Here is a 13612-nt window from a genome sequence, read left to right as displayed (position 1 = left end):
TGCAGTCCTAGATCCTGGTTTGCCTTGGGGTTCAACGAGTATCTATAACTTTGGACCCCGCAATGACACGCTTTAATCCTTCAAGTGCTGGTCTTAATTTAGAAGGAAACAATATTTACCACGTGCTTGATGAGCCAGGTGTTTTACCCGGGTTAGCTCTGTGAAACCATTTAATTCTTTCAACAATGAATGAAGCAGATAGCATTCTCTTGGGTTTTGCAGATGAGAAAACCAAAGCGCCTCTCGTCCGTTCACTCCCCCAAGTGCCTTGCCTGAGGTTACACAGCTAGGAAGAGAACAGAGTAAAACGTGAACAGGTTTGCCTGGCACTAGACTCTATTGTCTTTCATTCCTTTCTAATTTTTTGAACATTTCATTGTCCTTGACTGTTCCATCACTCCATTTGCAAGCATACGTATGTACTTGTACAAGTGGAAAGCTTCTTCTTTTTTTTTTAAGGTTAAATAGTGGCACAGCTTTTATGTGCCCATTATGAGGTCTGTTTAGAAGCTGACTGCTCCAGAGATAAGAAGCCTGAAGTGGCATTAAGACACACAGCTCCATCCACCCTCCTTCTTCTCCTTCCCAAGCTCAGCTCCAAAGCCCTAAAAGCAAAGCTTCCAGCCCATCAGTGCAGCCCTGCTGCCTCTCCGGCTAAGCCTGTCTCAGAGGCATGTCTCAGATGCTCGACCCCATGCACCCACATGCCTCTCAGGCTGAGCGGGTACAAGCAAGCCTCCCAAACAAAGCAGCCTATTCTCTGCACCCCGTGGGGGCTGAAGCTCAGAAGGACGTGTGGGTAAGGCAGGCACACACGCACACACACACACACACACACACACACACACACACACCCAGTCTCCCCCAGGGGCTTCTCTGCCAACGTTATTCCCAGGTCATCTGCAGAACTTCTGCTGGAGTTGAAACTGAAGTGAAGAACCATTGTTCATGCCCAAAACCTGCTTCTGCCAATGAGCTAGATATTTGCTGCAGAATTTGGAATTTTTCCACTGGAGGCTGTGGAGTGCTTTCTATTTAGAAAAGAATTTGCAGTAATTGGGTGATTCAATGCCAGCTCAGTGGGTTGTCAAAAGACAAGAATTCTCACCCACAGCGTACAGCTAAGGGACAATCCTCCACATCTGCTTCAAAGCTGATTTGTTAAGTTTGGAAAAATTATAGACTTCAAGTCCTTTCTTGTTGAAGTAGATCATGACTCAAGAACATGTTAAACTGGGTCCTGAGGACTAAGCTCCCTCCCCCAGGGATAGGCCGTGGCTCCAAGTAAATGACCCCCACCTTGACTTGTCCAGTTATTCAGACAGGGGTGACAGGGACAATCTCTTCCAAGGTACTCAAGGAACAGCTGATTAAACTACCAAGAGGGACCACAACCCACCCCTCTATTGGGAAATATCTGTATACACCCAGCTGGGTGCTCACGTTTGCTGTGTAGCTGCACTAATCCTCAGAGCAGAGCTCAGGCCACAGCGGGGCAGAGCCACACCCAGGGGCTGGAGGCTGGGCCCAGGGAACTGCCTGGGCTGCAGGACACAGGAGGAAATTCAGCCACCCAGGCCCAGGTAAGTGTGTGAGAACAGCCAGCTTCAGGAAACTTGCTTGAGAGAGAGCTGGACTGTCTCCCTGCATGGTTAGGCCGGCAGCATGGGTAAAGAGGGCTGGGCCCCGTAAGCTGGCTTTCAGGAAGGAAGCAAGCAGTGTGAAGCAATCCAGCTCAGAGGTAAGAGAATTGGTCAGAAAGGGGACCTGCCCGGTGCTAGGGTTTCGAGGCCGGCTTCCTGGAGGTCTGAAGAAGCAAAGCAGAACCCCAGCTGCCGGGAGACTGGACAGGGACCCAGGTGATGCAACTGGGATGCAACGTGGGGATGTAACCCCAGGAATGATAAAAAGTCTAAGTGACTGGATGAGAAGTGGGGGCCAGATCCACAAGAACGGGAAGTTCTGGGTCTCCAGCCCAGGCCCCCCCTTGCAGGGTCTTAGAGGTTTGGGGCTGGTTTGAGTGTGTGGGTGTGGCTGAGGGTACCCAGCTGCAGTGGCATGAGGCAGAAGTGGGCAGCTGGGAGCCAGGCAGCATCGTATGTCACGGAGGGGGTCAGCATCAGAGCGAATGCCCTGGAAGGGTCCGGAATGAACCACTGCTGCCTTCATGAGGGTGCCCGGCAGGAGGTTCTCTGAGAGGAGAGGCTCCCCCGAACAGCACCCCAAGCTAGGCTGGCAAACAGCAGCCAACACCCACCCCTCCTGTCCTGCAGGCAGCAGCGGAGGGATCCAGGGTGCACAGGATTCCTGCCGTCAGCCATGGAGCCGTTCATACTCCTCACCCCTCTACACTCACTGAGTACCTACTTGTGCCAGGACAGGGCCAGGCTGCTGCCATGTATCCTCATATGTGATGTAACGAGAGACCCAGAACCTCTAGGCCCAGGCAGCGGGGACAATGAGCTGCTGTAGCCATCGTGATGCCCAAGGACCCAGAGGCTTCAAGAATCCCAAGTCATCTTCCCAGAGGGGAAAGGGGAGAGGTTGCTAAGGCCAAGGGGCTGGAAGGCAGTAAAGGTCTAAGATGAAGCAGTGCCAAGCTGGCCCTGGAACAGATGAGTCAAAGATATGCTTTTTGGGCTACAATCCCAATTACCACACTCAGCCCATATTACATGTGAATTAGACTTTGTGTAAAAGAAATTAAATCCACCCCAATAGACCATTTGTGTGGCATCCACGGTTTCACCCCTCCTGAGACCAGGCCTTTCCTCAAATCTGGGTCTGTGGCTCTGCCTCGGAGAGCACACTACCGGTGCCCATGAGGGGCAAGCCCCACTCCACAGCTTCTCGGATGGGTCACTCTTACCCACCCGCCCCCTCCACCCAATAACCTCGTCCTTGCTGGGCCCAATCCGCTTCCTGTGCTCAAGGGGGAAGGGAGAGCAGGGTGTTTTTGTTTTGTTTTGTCTTGTTTAATTAAGCCAATGGACCCAACCCATTTAAGACTCCTGTGTCTGTTCTTTTTCTTCACAGTTAGAAACCAAGAAGGAATGTTGGGTATAAAGACAAGAGGGAGACCACACAGGAGATTAATTTAAGGAGTGCATATTATACCCATATTTTTATTGGGGCCGACTCCTTTCTGGGGGTTTACAGCCATCCTCCATGCTCACAGGGACCCCAGAGCTGTGGAGAGGGAGGTGCCCAGCCCCCTCTTTATCCAACACATTAGTAACATAGCAAAGAGTGCTGCCCCAGGGGAAAAACACAATTTTCTAGTTCCATCAAAAGGATTCATGGAGTAAAAAAGCAAATGTAATATTCTAGTGGAACAGCGATAGCTTTTTGCAAATATGAATACAATCTTCAAGATGAAATATATCTTCCTTCCGCAGCTTGGTTCTGTGCTGTTGTTTACTATAAGCAGCATCTATTTTCCTTCCTCACGTCATATACCCAGTTCAGAACCTGATATAATCCATGTTGATAGAAAATGAAGGGCAGACAAACCAGGGAGACTTTTCCTTCACTGTGAAGCGCTTACGTTTGACAAGACTTGCCTCATAAACTCCGCAACATGAATGAAAGGGATTTTGAGAAATATATTCTTTTTTTCTGAAATAAACCAGTGTTTTGCATGTATCAGGGGAGCTGGTGCCATGAATTATTGTGTCAATGTGTTTGTCAATTGATCGTCTGGTTGACTGCGTACAGGCTGCCAACACCCACTCTATCTGCCAAAGCAAAGCTTTTCAAAGGTAATATATTTTTAAGTAGCCCCACATCAAAGTCTGTTGAACTGCCATAAAGTAAATGTGTTCTGAGCCTATATTAACAGAGCATGTTATACTGCACTATGGTTTCCTCCCTGTACCTCCCTGAAATTTAAATAAAGTTCCATCAATCCATCCAGATGGTTTTATGAAATGTCATTAAAGATGCATTGCACAAGCAGGGGAGCAAACAGTTAATTCACTCAGGACTCTAATTCAATTTTATGGAGGACCCTGGACGCTGCTGGCTTCATTACACTCGTGGACTTCAGAAAGTAACTTTATGATAGTCTGAAGGCCCTGAATCAGGTGACTATAGAATTTAACCGACCTGGTAGCCTGGGTTCCGAATGCTCTATTTTCAGACATCCTTGAAGTCTAGCACCCAAGGCAACAATCTGGCTGGAATGGTGGCACTGAGGACTGAGGTAATGCCCCTAGACAAACCTGATAGGCCTGAATTGAAGGAAGAACGAAACAGAAGCAGAAGAAGGAAGAAGGAAGGGTGTGGTAAATGTGATCGTCACCCTGCGAGCCAGACTTTCTCCCACTCCTGATGGTTGGGCCGGAGGCCTGACACCTCCATCAACCCGCCCTGTGACCTGGCTTATATGGGCTCGTTTCTTCATCTACCCGGCAGTGACAGCAATGCCAATCTACTTATCCTACCATCTGCAAGACGTGAGCAAACCTGCCTTTTCTAAACCATCTCATGGAGCCATTTGGGGGGACTGAATTCATAATCCCTCCGCCATCTTTGCTCTTAATGTTCATCTCTGCCATCTCTGCACGCTAAGTTTCTGATTAAGAAAAGAACTCAGGACCATTTCCCCCTCCTTCTAGATCTGAGCTTTGATCCTTGGAGAAAGTTAAAAACAGCTGTCAAACTCAGCTAGAATTGACTTCCTTCTTTGAAGAATTCCATGTCTTTCAAAGTGAAAAGACTAAAACATTTAGCTGGCAATCACAACTACATATGTCAAACATACCAAACAGAAAAAAAAAGCAAATTGAGTCTCTGAATCTCCTAGTTATTCCCACGTTGAGTCGTAAGTGATCTGTCAGTCAGCTGGTAGGAATGACCCGCATGCCTTCAGAATAGCAGGTTTTACTGGGATAAGACTGGAGTTAGTCATAATTATATTTTTTCTTTGTGTTTAACACTCTACTTTTTCAAAATAGAATTATCTACATTGTTTCATTAGATCTTTGGGGGAAAAAAATCCTAGGAGATGAACAAAGCAAGTATTTTTTCAGTGTCTTTTACAGATGAAAAAAAAAGGGAGGCTGAGAGATGTCAGATGTTTTCCTCCAAAGACACATTGCCAGCTAGTGGCAGAACAAGTCACCTAGCTCCTAGCCTTGGTTCTAACACCTACTGCAACAATATTTAGATTATTCCAGGAGGCAGCCTAGAAAAAGATACAACAAACTTCTCTGGAAGAAATTCTCAGTTTTCTCCAGTTTTTACAAAAAGGAAATCTTTCATATCCGGCCAAAGTCTAGCTATAGTGTTAGCCATTCCCTTAAAGAAGCTTGGATGGAAGCTCAAAATTTCCAAGAGAATTTAAAAAAATAATAATCCCCTCGACGCACCTTAACCACTCCTCATCCACCGCCCCCCCCCCCACAGATAAACCTGCCCCTGGCATTAAGAAAAAGTCTTTTCAAAAAAATATTTGTCCCTCATTGCCATGACCCCCCAAAGCGGGCTTCCAGGTGAAACCTTCTGGCAGGAGCAGACAAAGCCTCAGTCTGGAGACACCTCTTAAACTTTATTGTCAGTGTCTCAAAGCGGTAAAAACCAGTGGATGAGACAGAAAGGAAATATAGACCCTGGGAAACAGATTGCCTTCATGAAAATTATTTATCTAGCTTTTCTTCCTCCTTTGGAAGGGGACAGGATTGGCTGTGTTTACAAAACCTGGTGACATTCTAAAGCTTTTGTTTAGTTAACAGCTTCTGACATCAGCCACAGAGGTGCTGGATCACTTTCTGGAGGTAAAAATTCTCAAGGAGAACCCAAAGTGATGCTAATAACAGCTGTCAACCCACAGAGAGGTAATTATAAAGCTGTGATTAAAACAAAACAAAACCTTCAAATGTTAGAGCCTTCTTCACTGAAACACCAGGTAGTAGGATACAGAGACGCCATAATGCCCCCCTGAGTAAGCCCCAGTAATGATACGGACAAAACTGGACCCCCTGAATGATCCCTGACTCAGAAACGCCCACCTGGTGAGCAACCTGTATGCACAGAGATGCTGCCCGCCTGCCTGCCCAGGGGACACCTGAAGCCCAGCTGGGAACAGGCAGTTAGGACACTGCTTCTGCAACCTGCCTGATCTTGAGCAGATCAGATTCCCAGGCCCCAAGGACCCCGTTGCCTGTCTCCCTCCCTCCTCCAGTCTCCATCGCTCCTCCCCAAGCAAAGGTTTCCATCAAACACATCTGGGAAATACTGGCTTAGGGATGCTGGCTCTCAAGTGTGGGCTAGCCTGGAGCCCTAACAGCCACTAAGAGCACTGGGACTATGCCCCCGGCTCTTGACCTTGAGGGTGTGTAAGGATGGCTGAGGGTTCTCATTCATAGGTCTGGAGTACGACCTAGGGGTCTGCACTTTAACAAGCACCACAGGTGCTGCTGTGGCCAGCAGGCCACGATCCACACTGCGTCTACGCCTTTCTCCAGGCCAACAGCTCCACTAATCATGGCATACCTGAAACCTTCCCCTTTTTCCGCTCCTCTACCTGCCCTTGAGTCTCTGCCAGAACACGAGTGATTGTGGCTGACTCCCTGGCTATAGCAAGCTCTCTGAAGAATAGAGAGTCTTTGCATTTCTCATTTGGTCGGTCTTCATTTATTTACACAAATCCTATCCCACCAAAGGCCATGGTTGGATGGCCAGGTGTCTGCAGCAAGCCCTGGTGATAAGAGCAGATGCAACAGGCCCTCTCTGCCCTGAAGGTTTTAGGGCAGAACTCTGGGGCCAGACTAACTCCAAGAGACCATGGGATTTTAACCGGTCCTCTCAAGGGGCTCAGACTGACCCAAGGGGAGGTCGATATCTGGGAGCCATAGAGTACCCTGGCGCATGCCAGGCGCTTTGGAGTCAAACAGCCCTGAGTGCAGATCCAAGCTCAGCCGCTCCTTAGCTGTGTCCCAAGGCCTGGCCCCCAAATTGTGGTCCCTGCCAGACCAGTGGCATGGACATCCCCTGGGGGCTTATTGGAAACAAAGGATCTGGGGCCCCACCCAGACCATCTGAATCAGAGTCTGCATTTGAACAAGAGTCCCAGTGATTCTCACGCGCTGGCTGAGGTAGCTTATTAAGCATCTCTGAGGCTCAGTTTCCTCACCGGGAAATGGGAGAAATAATATCTTTCTTACGAGATGTTGAGAAGAATGACGGACCAGGAAGGCGGCAGACACTCCGTTGAGAGGCTGACCCCTCCTCCGGTCTTCCCTCCTCGGGGCGTCTTTTCCTCCCTCCGTTACCAGGAGATGGAAGACGATCCCCCTTTCCATCAGCATTTCTCCTTTCTTTTCCTATTGGCCGGACCAAATTATAGTGTAAGGAAAATGCTTTCAGCAAGAAAGTGCTCGGAGATCCTCCCAGCCATTCTGCCCGCAGCTGAGAGTCAGAGGAGGCTTGGAGGGGAGGGAACAAGCCTGCAGGGAGAAGAGCTTCCAGATTTCTCCTGGGGTAAGGGGTGGGGATGCTGAGGGTAGCTGTGAGGGACGTGTCAAGTAAGGAGAAGGGAGAAGGCAACTGGAGAGGTGACAGGCCCCAGTGGCAAGAACAGCCCTAGCTTCCCAGCAGAGGGGGCAGACCACGCTCCATCCTCTGAAACAAGCCTAGCACAAGTTAACAGTGGGTCTCAGCCTCTGCAGATCTCCAAGGTACATCCACTCCTCCAACTCCAAGGGCTGCAGAGCCCGCAAGACCCTGATCCTAGCTGATCCTAAAGCAATGTCTCCAGAAACATAATGGCCAATATTCGTCAAGCGTTTCCTGTGCTCGTGGCCTCGTGTTAAGTATTTACAAGAATTATCTCATTAATCGTCACAATAGCCCCGTTAAGGCGGGCAATATTGTCATCCTCCTCCCACCCACTTACCACATATACAACACACACACACACACACACACACACACACACACACACACACTGGATTGATAAGGGAAGATCAGAGAGGTTGACAAGTGGCTCCAAGGCCACACACCAGGAGCAACAGTGCCTGACTTGAGTCCAGCCTCTCTGACTCCGGTGCCTGGCCTCAGTCAATCTCTGTCTCCAACCCAGGACACCCCAGGGCTGCCAGCTGGGGAGAGCTGGCAGGCCAGGCACCCACAGGGCCGAAGCCACTGCCACTTTCTACACCTTTGATTTTACTGTGGTTTCAGAATTTGGCCACCCATTAGAATCACTTGTAGAGAAAAGAAAAAAGAGAAGAGAGAAAAGAAATGGATCAAGAAGATGTGAGATACACACACACACACACACACACACATACACACACACACACACACACACACACCAGAATACTATTTAGTCATAAGAAAGAAGGAAACCCTGCCATTTGTAACAACTTGGATGAAACGAGGGCATTTTGCAAAGTGAAATAAGTCAGACAGACAGAGAGAGACAAATACTGTACGATTTCACTTATATGTGGAAGCTAAAAAAGCTGAATTCGGAGAAACAGACAGTAGAGTGGCGGTTACCAGGGGCTGGGGAGGTGGGAGCCAGGGGTGGGGACTATGGATCAAAGTGTACAAACTTCCAGTCAAAAGGTTGATAAATTCTGGGAATCTACTGTACAGCAGGGTGATTATAGCTAATAGTTTTGTATTATACACGTGAATGTGGCCAAGAGAGTAAATCTGAGATATTCTCAACACAAAAAAAAAATTGCAATTATGTGACCGGATGGCGGCTTGAGCTAAGGCTGTGGTGGCCATCGTTTTGCAATATGTAAGTGTATCAAACAATACATTGTGAAGCCGAGGCTAGTCGTCAGTTAGATCCATCAACCTATAACTTGCTTAATAAATAATAACTATAACCTGCCTACACTGATCAAGCTCGCTTTCATTGTTTTTACAAAAACTTGCATGTCCTCCTAGCATTCCATAGCCTAAACAATAACATGTTTGCCCAAGTTGTTTTCCAGGAACTTGGAGTCAGCTGTTGCCCAGCTCAAGCCAGTTAAGACTGGTTGGGACAACTGACCCTCCAGCTGTGCATGCGTTAAGTGTCATGACCTTTTGAAGTCAGAGGGCCAAACACTTCACCCTCAGAACATGCTAAGGCCTCCATTTTCTGAACATGTGTCCCGTGAAGAAGCATGTAGCTTAGTTGCACCTGCACAGAATGCAACCTTTTTCTTACCTCACCTTTTTCTTATCTCCAATCACCTTTCCCCACACTCCCCATGCCTCAGAACCCCCCTGCTTCTTTATCCTACAAATATCCCAGCCCCTCACCTTCTGGGGAAGCAGATCTGAAACGTTCTTCCTCGCTTGGCTGCCTTATAAACCCTTTCTCTGCTGCAAACCTCAGCATCTTAGCGTTTAGCTTGCTGTGCATCAAGCAAATGAATCTGGTTTGGTAACAACTGCACACCTTAAACTTACACAATGTTATATGTCAATTATACCTCAATACAGCCTGAAGGAAAAAAAAGAAAAGGAAAGGAAGGAAAGAAAAGAAAAGAAGAAAAGAAAAAAAAAAGACAGCTGTCTGGGCTCTACCCCATACCCATGGAACCAAAATCCCCGGGGATGGGCCCAGGTGTCAGCATTTTTTAAAATCTCATTGGACGATTCCAAAGTACAATGAGAATGGAGAAACATTTCTCCACTCAGGAGGCAAGAAATGAAGCAGGGAAGAGAGAATAAGATAAGAAGTGGGGCCTGTAAAAAATTTTTCCTAAAATCTCAAAAATTCCCAAGCAAGGAATTCCTAAGCAGTTACATGTTCTCAGACAGGACTTTGGTCCTTGATTCTCACAATGGAGAGAGAGAGAGAGAGAGAGAGAGAGAGAGAGAAGAGCTCTTCCATAGCTCGATGCTATATTCCCACCCCAAGAGCACCTTGAGTAAGTAGAGCTCCTGGCTGCACGCACAGCCAGCCAAGCAAAGAAGGAGGTGGGCTCTGCTCAAACCCACCGTGGCTCTCAGGACAATCTTCATTTCCCATTAGGTCTCAGTCCTGCAGGCACTCCCAACAGGCCCAGGTTACTAATAAGCTGTCTTCCCTTTGTTTTAAAAGTAATGATGTGGGAAACTTTTGAGACAAAAGTTTCCCCCCAGCCTCCCCACTGGCATTCTGCCAGGGGTGTCGCCCTCAGATCCCAGCTGCCCAGAGACTAGATTCAAACCTGAAATGGTGAAGGAAAAAGAACTATGCAAAGATTTATTCCTTGCTTTTCAGCTGTTTTCAGTTATTTTAAACACCCACCTGTGAGGACGGGTACAGAGCACAGGAGATGGGAAGCTTCCGGTTTGAAGACAGAAGGCAGGACCCGAATGCAGGAAGACAGGGCAACGTCTTTGAGCTTAATTTCTGCCTTCAAAATCCTTGGGTTCCTACAGTTCTAAAAAATCCTGAAATATTCTGATAGGCTCTAGGATCTTGACCAGCAGAAAATGTCAGTCTCAAACTGAAAAAGTCTGCTCAGACTCCAAGAAAACTCAATTAATTAAATTGTGTAAAAGTTTAAATTCAGCCTCTTGGGCATCTTTGACGGTTCCCCGTCTAGGAGGCCTTTAACTTTGGTCAGTCAGAATCAACAAAGGGCATGGTGGTGCCGGGGGAAGTCCCTGCTAAGGTCACAAAGAGGTGAGAAGCCGCTAAGGCTGGGGCAGGAATTACCCAGCACACTTAAGCTGCCTATTAAAAGCCCAAGTCCCAGGATGACTGCGCCACGCCCAGGCTCACCCCAGGGCTCACCCCAGCCTAGTTACCGCTGGCAACATTGCACGAGCTGATCCGAAGCTTCCCAGCCTGCTCTGCCCCATACTCTCAGGAGGGGCTCAGAACAGAGAAGTGGACCGATGTTGTACCTGGGGGTGGGTGACAGTGGAGAGGGGTCCACTGGTGGGCCTGCCAGAAAACATGCTGGCATGAAGCTGGGCCTCAGAGCCTGGCCATCTGGATCTGCTCCAGACTGCTGCTGTGGGTCTGGCTCCTTGGCTGGGACTGGTATGCTGCCCCTTCAGCCTTCACCTTACCCGTGTGTTTGAGGTCATGATCTGAGCTCTAGTTCTTTCTGGTCACACTTTTGTCAGCCGGCCACTGCCCCCAGGCAAGGCAGAGACACTCCTACTGTGTCCAGAGCCCCAGCCCTTGGCATCCATCCCCCTCTCACTGCCAGGACCCCGTTTCCCATTCCTCTCGTTGCTCCATCAGTGGCTCCACCTTCTTCGTGTTCTGGTCCAGCCTGCCTCCACCACACCTCTCCAGGCCCACGATCCGGCCCAGCTGGAGCAGCCCGTGTGGTTTCAGAGCTCCCACGTGACATCTGCACACATGGCGCTTCGTGCTTCACACAGTCCTTCTGTTTATGGTATTTCAAACGTGAGTCATCATCCAGTCCTCTTCAGAACTAGCCAGGAAGCCACCCTCCAGAGAAGGCTGTCAGTAATGCCAACGTCAAACTCTCCTTGCCTTTAGATCCTGTTACAATGTTCCCATAGGACATAGGACATAGGATGCTGCACTGAAGATTTTGTAAAGCAGAAGCAGGGTGTCCCCCAGAGATGCTTATGTTCACCCCAAATCAGGCTTATGACAAATGGGCTGGATTTGAATGACCAACTCAGGGTCTCTGGGTTCAGGAGGGCTTTTCCAGCTGCGCACAGATAGGAGCTATGCCCCAAAATGGTCTGCAACATGGGGGTCTGTGCTATACTTTTCTCCCTAATTCTTTGTCTCAGTAGCATCAGCAGCTGGTTTTGCTGTTGTCGTGTTTTGTTTGCTTTTTCAAATTTTTTATGTGTACAATATTATATTTTGACTTCTGTATACATTGCAGTGAGCTTACCACCAAAGGTTTAGTTTCTGTTCATCACCATACAGTTAATCAATCCCCTTTACCCTATTTGCCCTCCCCCCAACCATGACCCTTCCTCTATCGTAGCTGCTACTCTGTTCTCTGTATTTGTTTGCATCTGTTTGGTTTGTTCTTTTTCTTTGTTTTTTGCTTTTGTTCTTTTATATTCCACATTTGAGTCAAATCTTATGGTGTTTGTCTTTCTCCATTTGATTTATTTCACTTAGCATAATACCCTCAAGTTTCATCCATGTTGCCACAAGATTTCTTCTTTTTTATGGCTTATAGTATTCGTGTGTGTGTGTGTGTGTGTGTGCACTCACACACACTGCATCATCTTTATCCACTCATCCAAAAATGGGCACATAGGTTGTTTCCATATCATGTTTTGTTTTCTTTGTCGCAAACCTAGCTACTAGAAAATTCTGTGGGGTTAAAAGAGTACAAGATAATAAAACCTTAGAAAAATAAGTAATTATTTTATTTCTACTTCAAAATATACTGTGTACATCTGGAACTCTATGGGAAAGTAGACCAGGAGATTATTCCATCATAAAAATAAAATAAGATAAAAAATAACGATTGCTCATTCTAGATCTGTCTTTAATCCCGATGAAAGCGGCGTGAGCTGCCAGTTGTCTTGCTCTCAGGTGCCTTCCCCCGTCAGTGACCTTGGGGCTGTCTCACAGGGATTCCGGGTCTAAGAGCTCCTGGAGCGTTTTGAGGACTTGCTTTGGCTGGCTGGCGGCCAAGGCCTGCAGCCGGGAGCCCATCTGCCCCTGGAGGCTCCTGCACAGCCGGCAGACGGCCGTGCGGACGTTCCCGCCGCGCCCGGGCAGGATGCCGTTCCCGATCATGTTGTTCAGGAAGTACCAGAGGACCGGAAGTACGTGGCGCTCCACGGCCTGGGGCTTTCGGGGGTAAACTGAGGCCACCAACACTGTCAGGCAGAAAAGAGGGAGAGTTACTTGAGTCAAGCATTCTCCCTCTCTCTCCCACTGCCTTCTCTGGGGACACCAACTCTGTCCCCCAAAAGGCAGGCAACCCAGCAGGGCCCACTAACCCATTAGACACACTACCTAGGGCTCATAACACACTTAGGGGCCCATGGAAATGTTTTAAATTCTTTTAAAATCAGAAGAAAAAAGTCTGAAGCTATCCAGCCTGATTTATATTTGTGTTCATACCAACCAGTCATAAAGTACAGTTTTAAACATTTTTTTACAGAGGAAGGGGTATGCCAAGGTGAAAGTGCTCAGGGCATATGACAGTATAACTGGTCCCTGAAGCCCAGGGCAAAGGAAAGAGGCAGACACATCTGGATTGCTGTCCTGCCTCTGTTATTTACTAGCTGTGTGAGCTTGAGAAAGCCACCCAACCTTTCTGAGCCTGTTGCCTGATCTGTAAAGTAAGGATAATAATTCTGAACCAAACTCTTGAGACTGTTAGAGGTTAGATAATAAATGTAGGCGAAGTACCTATGCAAGTAGGCATGTGACAAAGAGTAGCTGGTCCTAGTAGTGCTTTAATCTGCATTACCACCTAGGAGAGTTCACACAGCGAAAACTTGTACTAGGAAGAAAGGTCAAGACTCTCAAATGAAGCATTCTGGAACATAGAACAGCCAGTGGGAGATAAGACCAGCATGGCCTCCCCAGTTTCGATGTCATACCTCACGATAAGCCCAGCAGTGATGCAGGAGGCTTGAACGTGCTTTGTAAACCATCAAGCTCTGCACAGACCCTTCATTCCAGTGAAGAACGCCCCAAATCTGG

General features: G+C 48.0%; 2 protein-coding genes across 4 annotated transcripts in view; both read right to left on the bottom strand.

The window, feature by feature from the left end:
• The window catches only part of CLIP4 (CAP-Gly domain containing linker protein family member 4), a 113166-nt gene extending 102236 nt beyond the window's left edge, over positions 1 to 10930 (bottom strand). Inside the window, exon 1 of the mRNA XM_068564244.1 lies at positions 10849 to 10930. The gene's annotated coding sequence lies outside the window, so the exon portion shown is untranslated. The remainder of the gene's footprint in view (positions 1 to 10848) is intronic.
• A 1426-nt stretch (positions 10931 to 12356) lies between these two features.
• Positions 12357 to 13612, bottom strand: part of TOGARAM2 (TOG array regulator of axonemal microtubules 2) — a 41151-nt gene continuing 39895 nt past the window's right edge. For all 3 annotated transcript variants that reach the window (XM_068564644.1, XM_068564645.1, XM_068564646.1), the window contains one exon: positions 12357 to 12777. In XM_068564644.1, the coding sequence (XP_068420745.1) occupies positions 12521 to 12777 (257 nt within the window). In that variant the 3' untranslated portion in view covers positions 12357 to 12520. The remainder of the gene's footprint in view (positions 12778 to 13612) is intronic.

The sequence above is a fragment of the Eschrichtius robustus genome, chromosome 15 (assembly GCF_028021215.1).
Source record: "Eschrichtius robustus isolate mEscRob2 chromosome 15, mEscRob2.pri, whole genome shotgun sequence".
NCBI lineage: Eukaryota > Metazoa > Chordata > Mammalia > Artiodactyla > Eschrichtiidae > Eschrichtius > Eschrichtius robustus.
The sequence above is the reverse complement of the archived record's forward strand: the minus strand, read 5'-3'. Positions and strand labels throughout refer to the sequence as shown.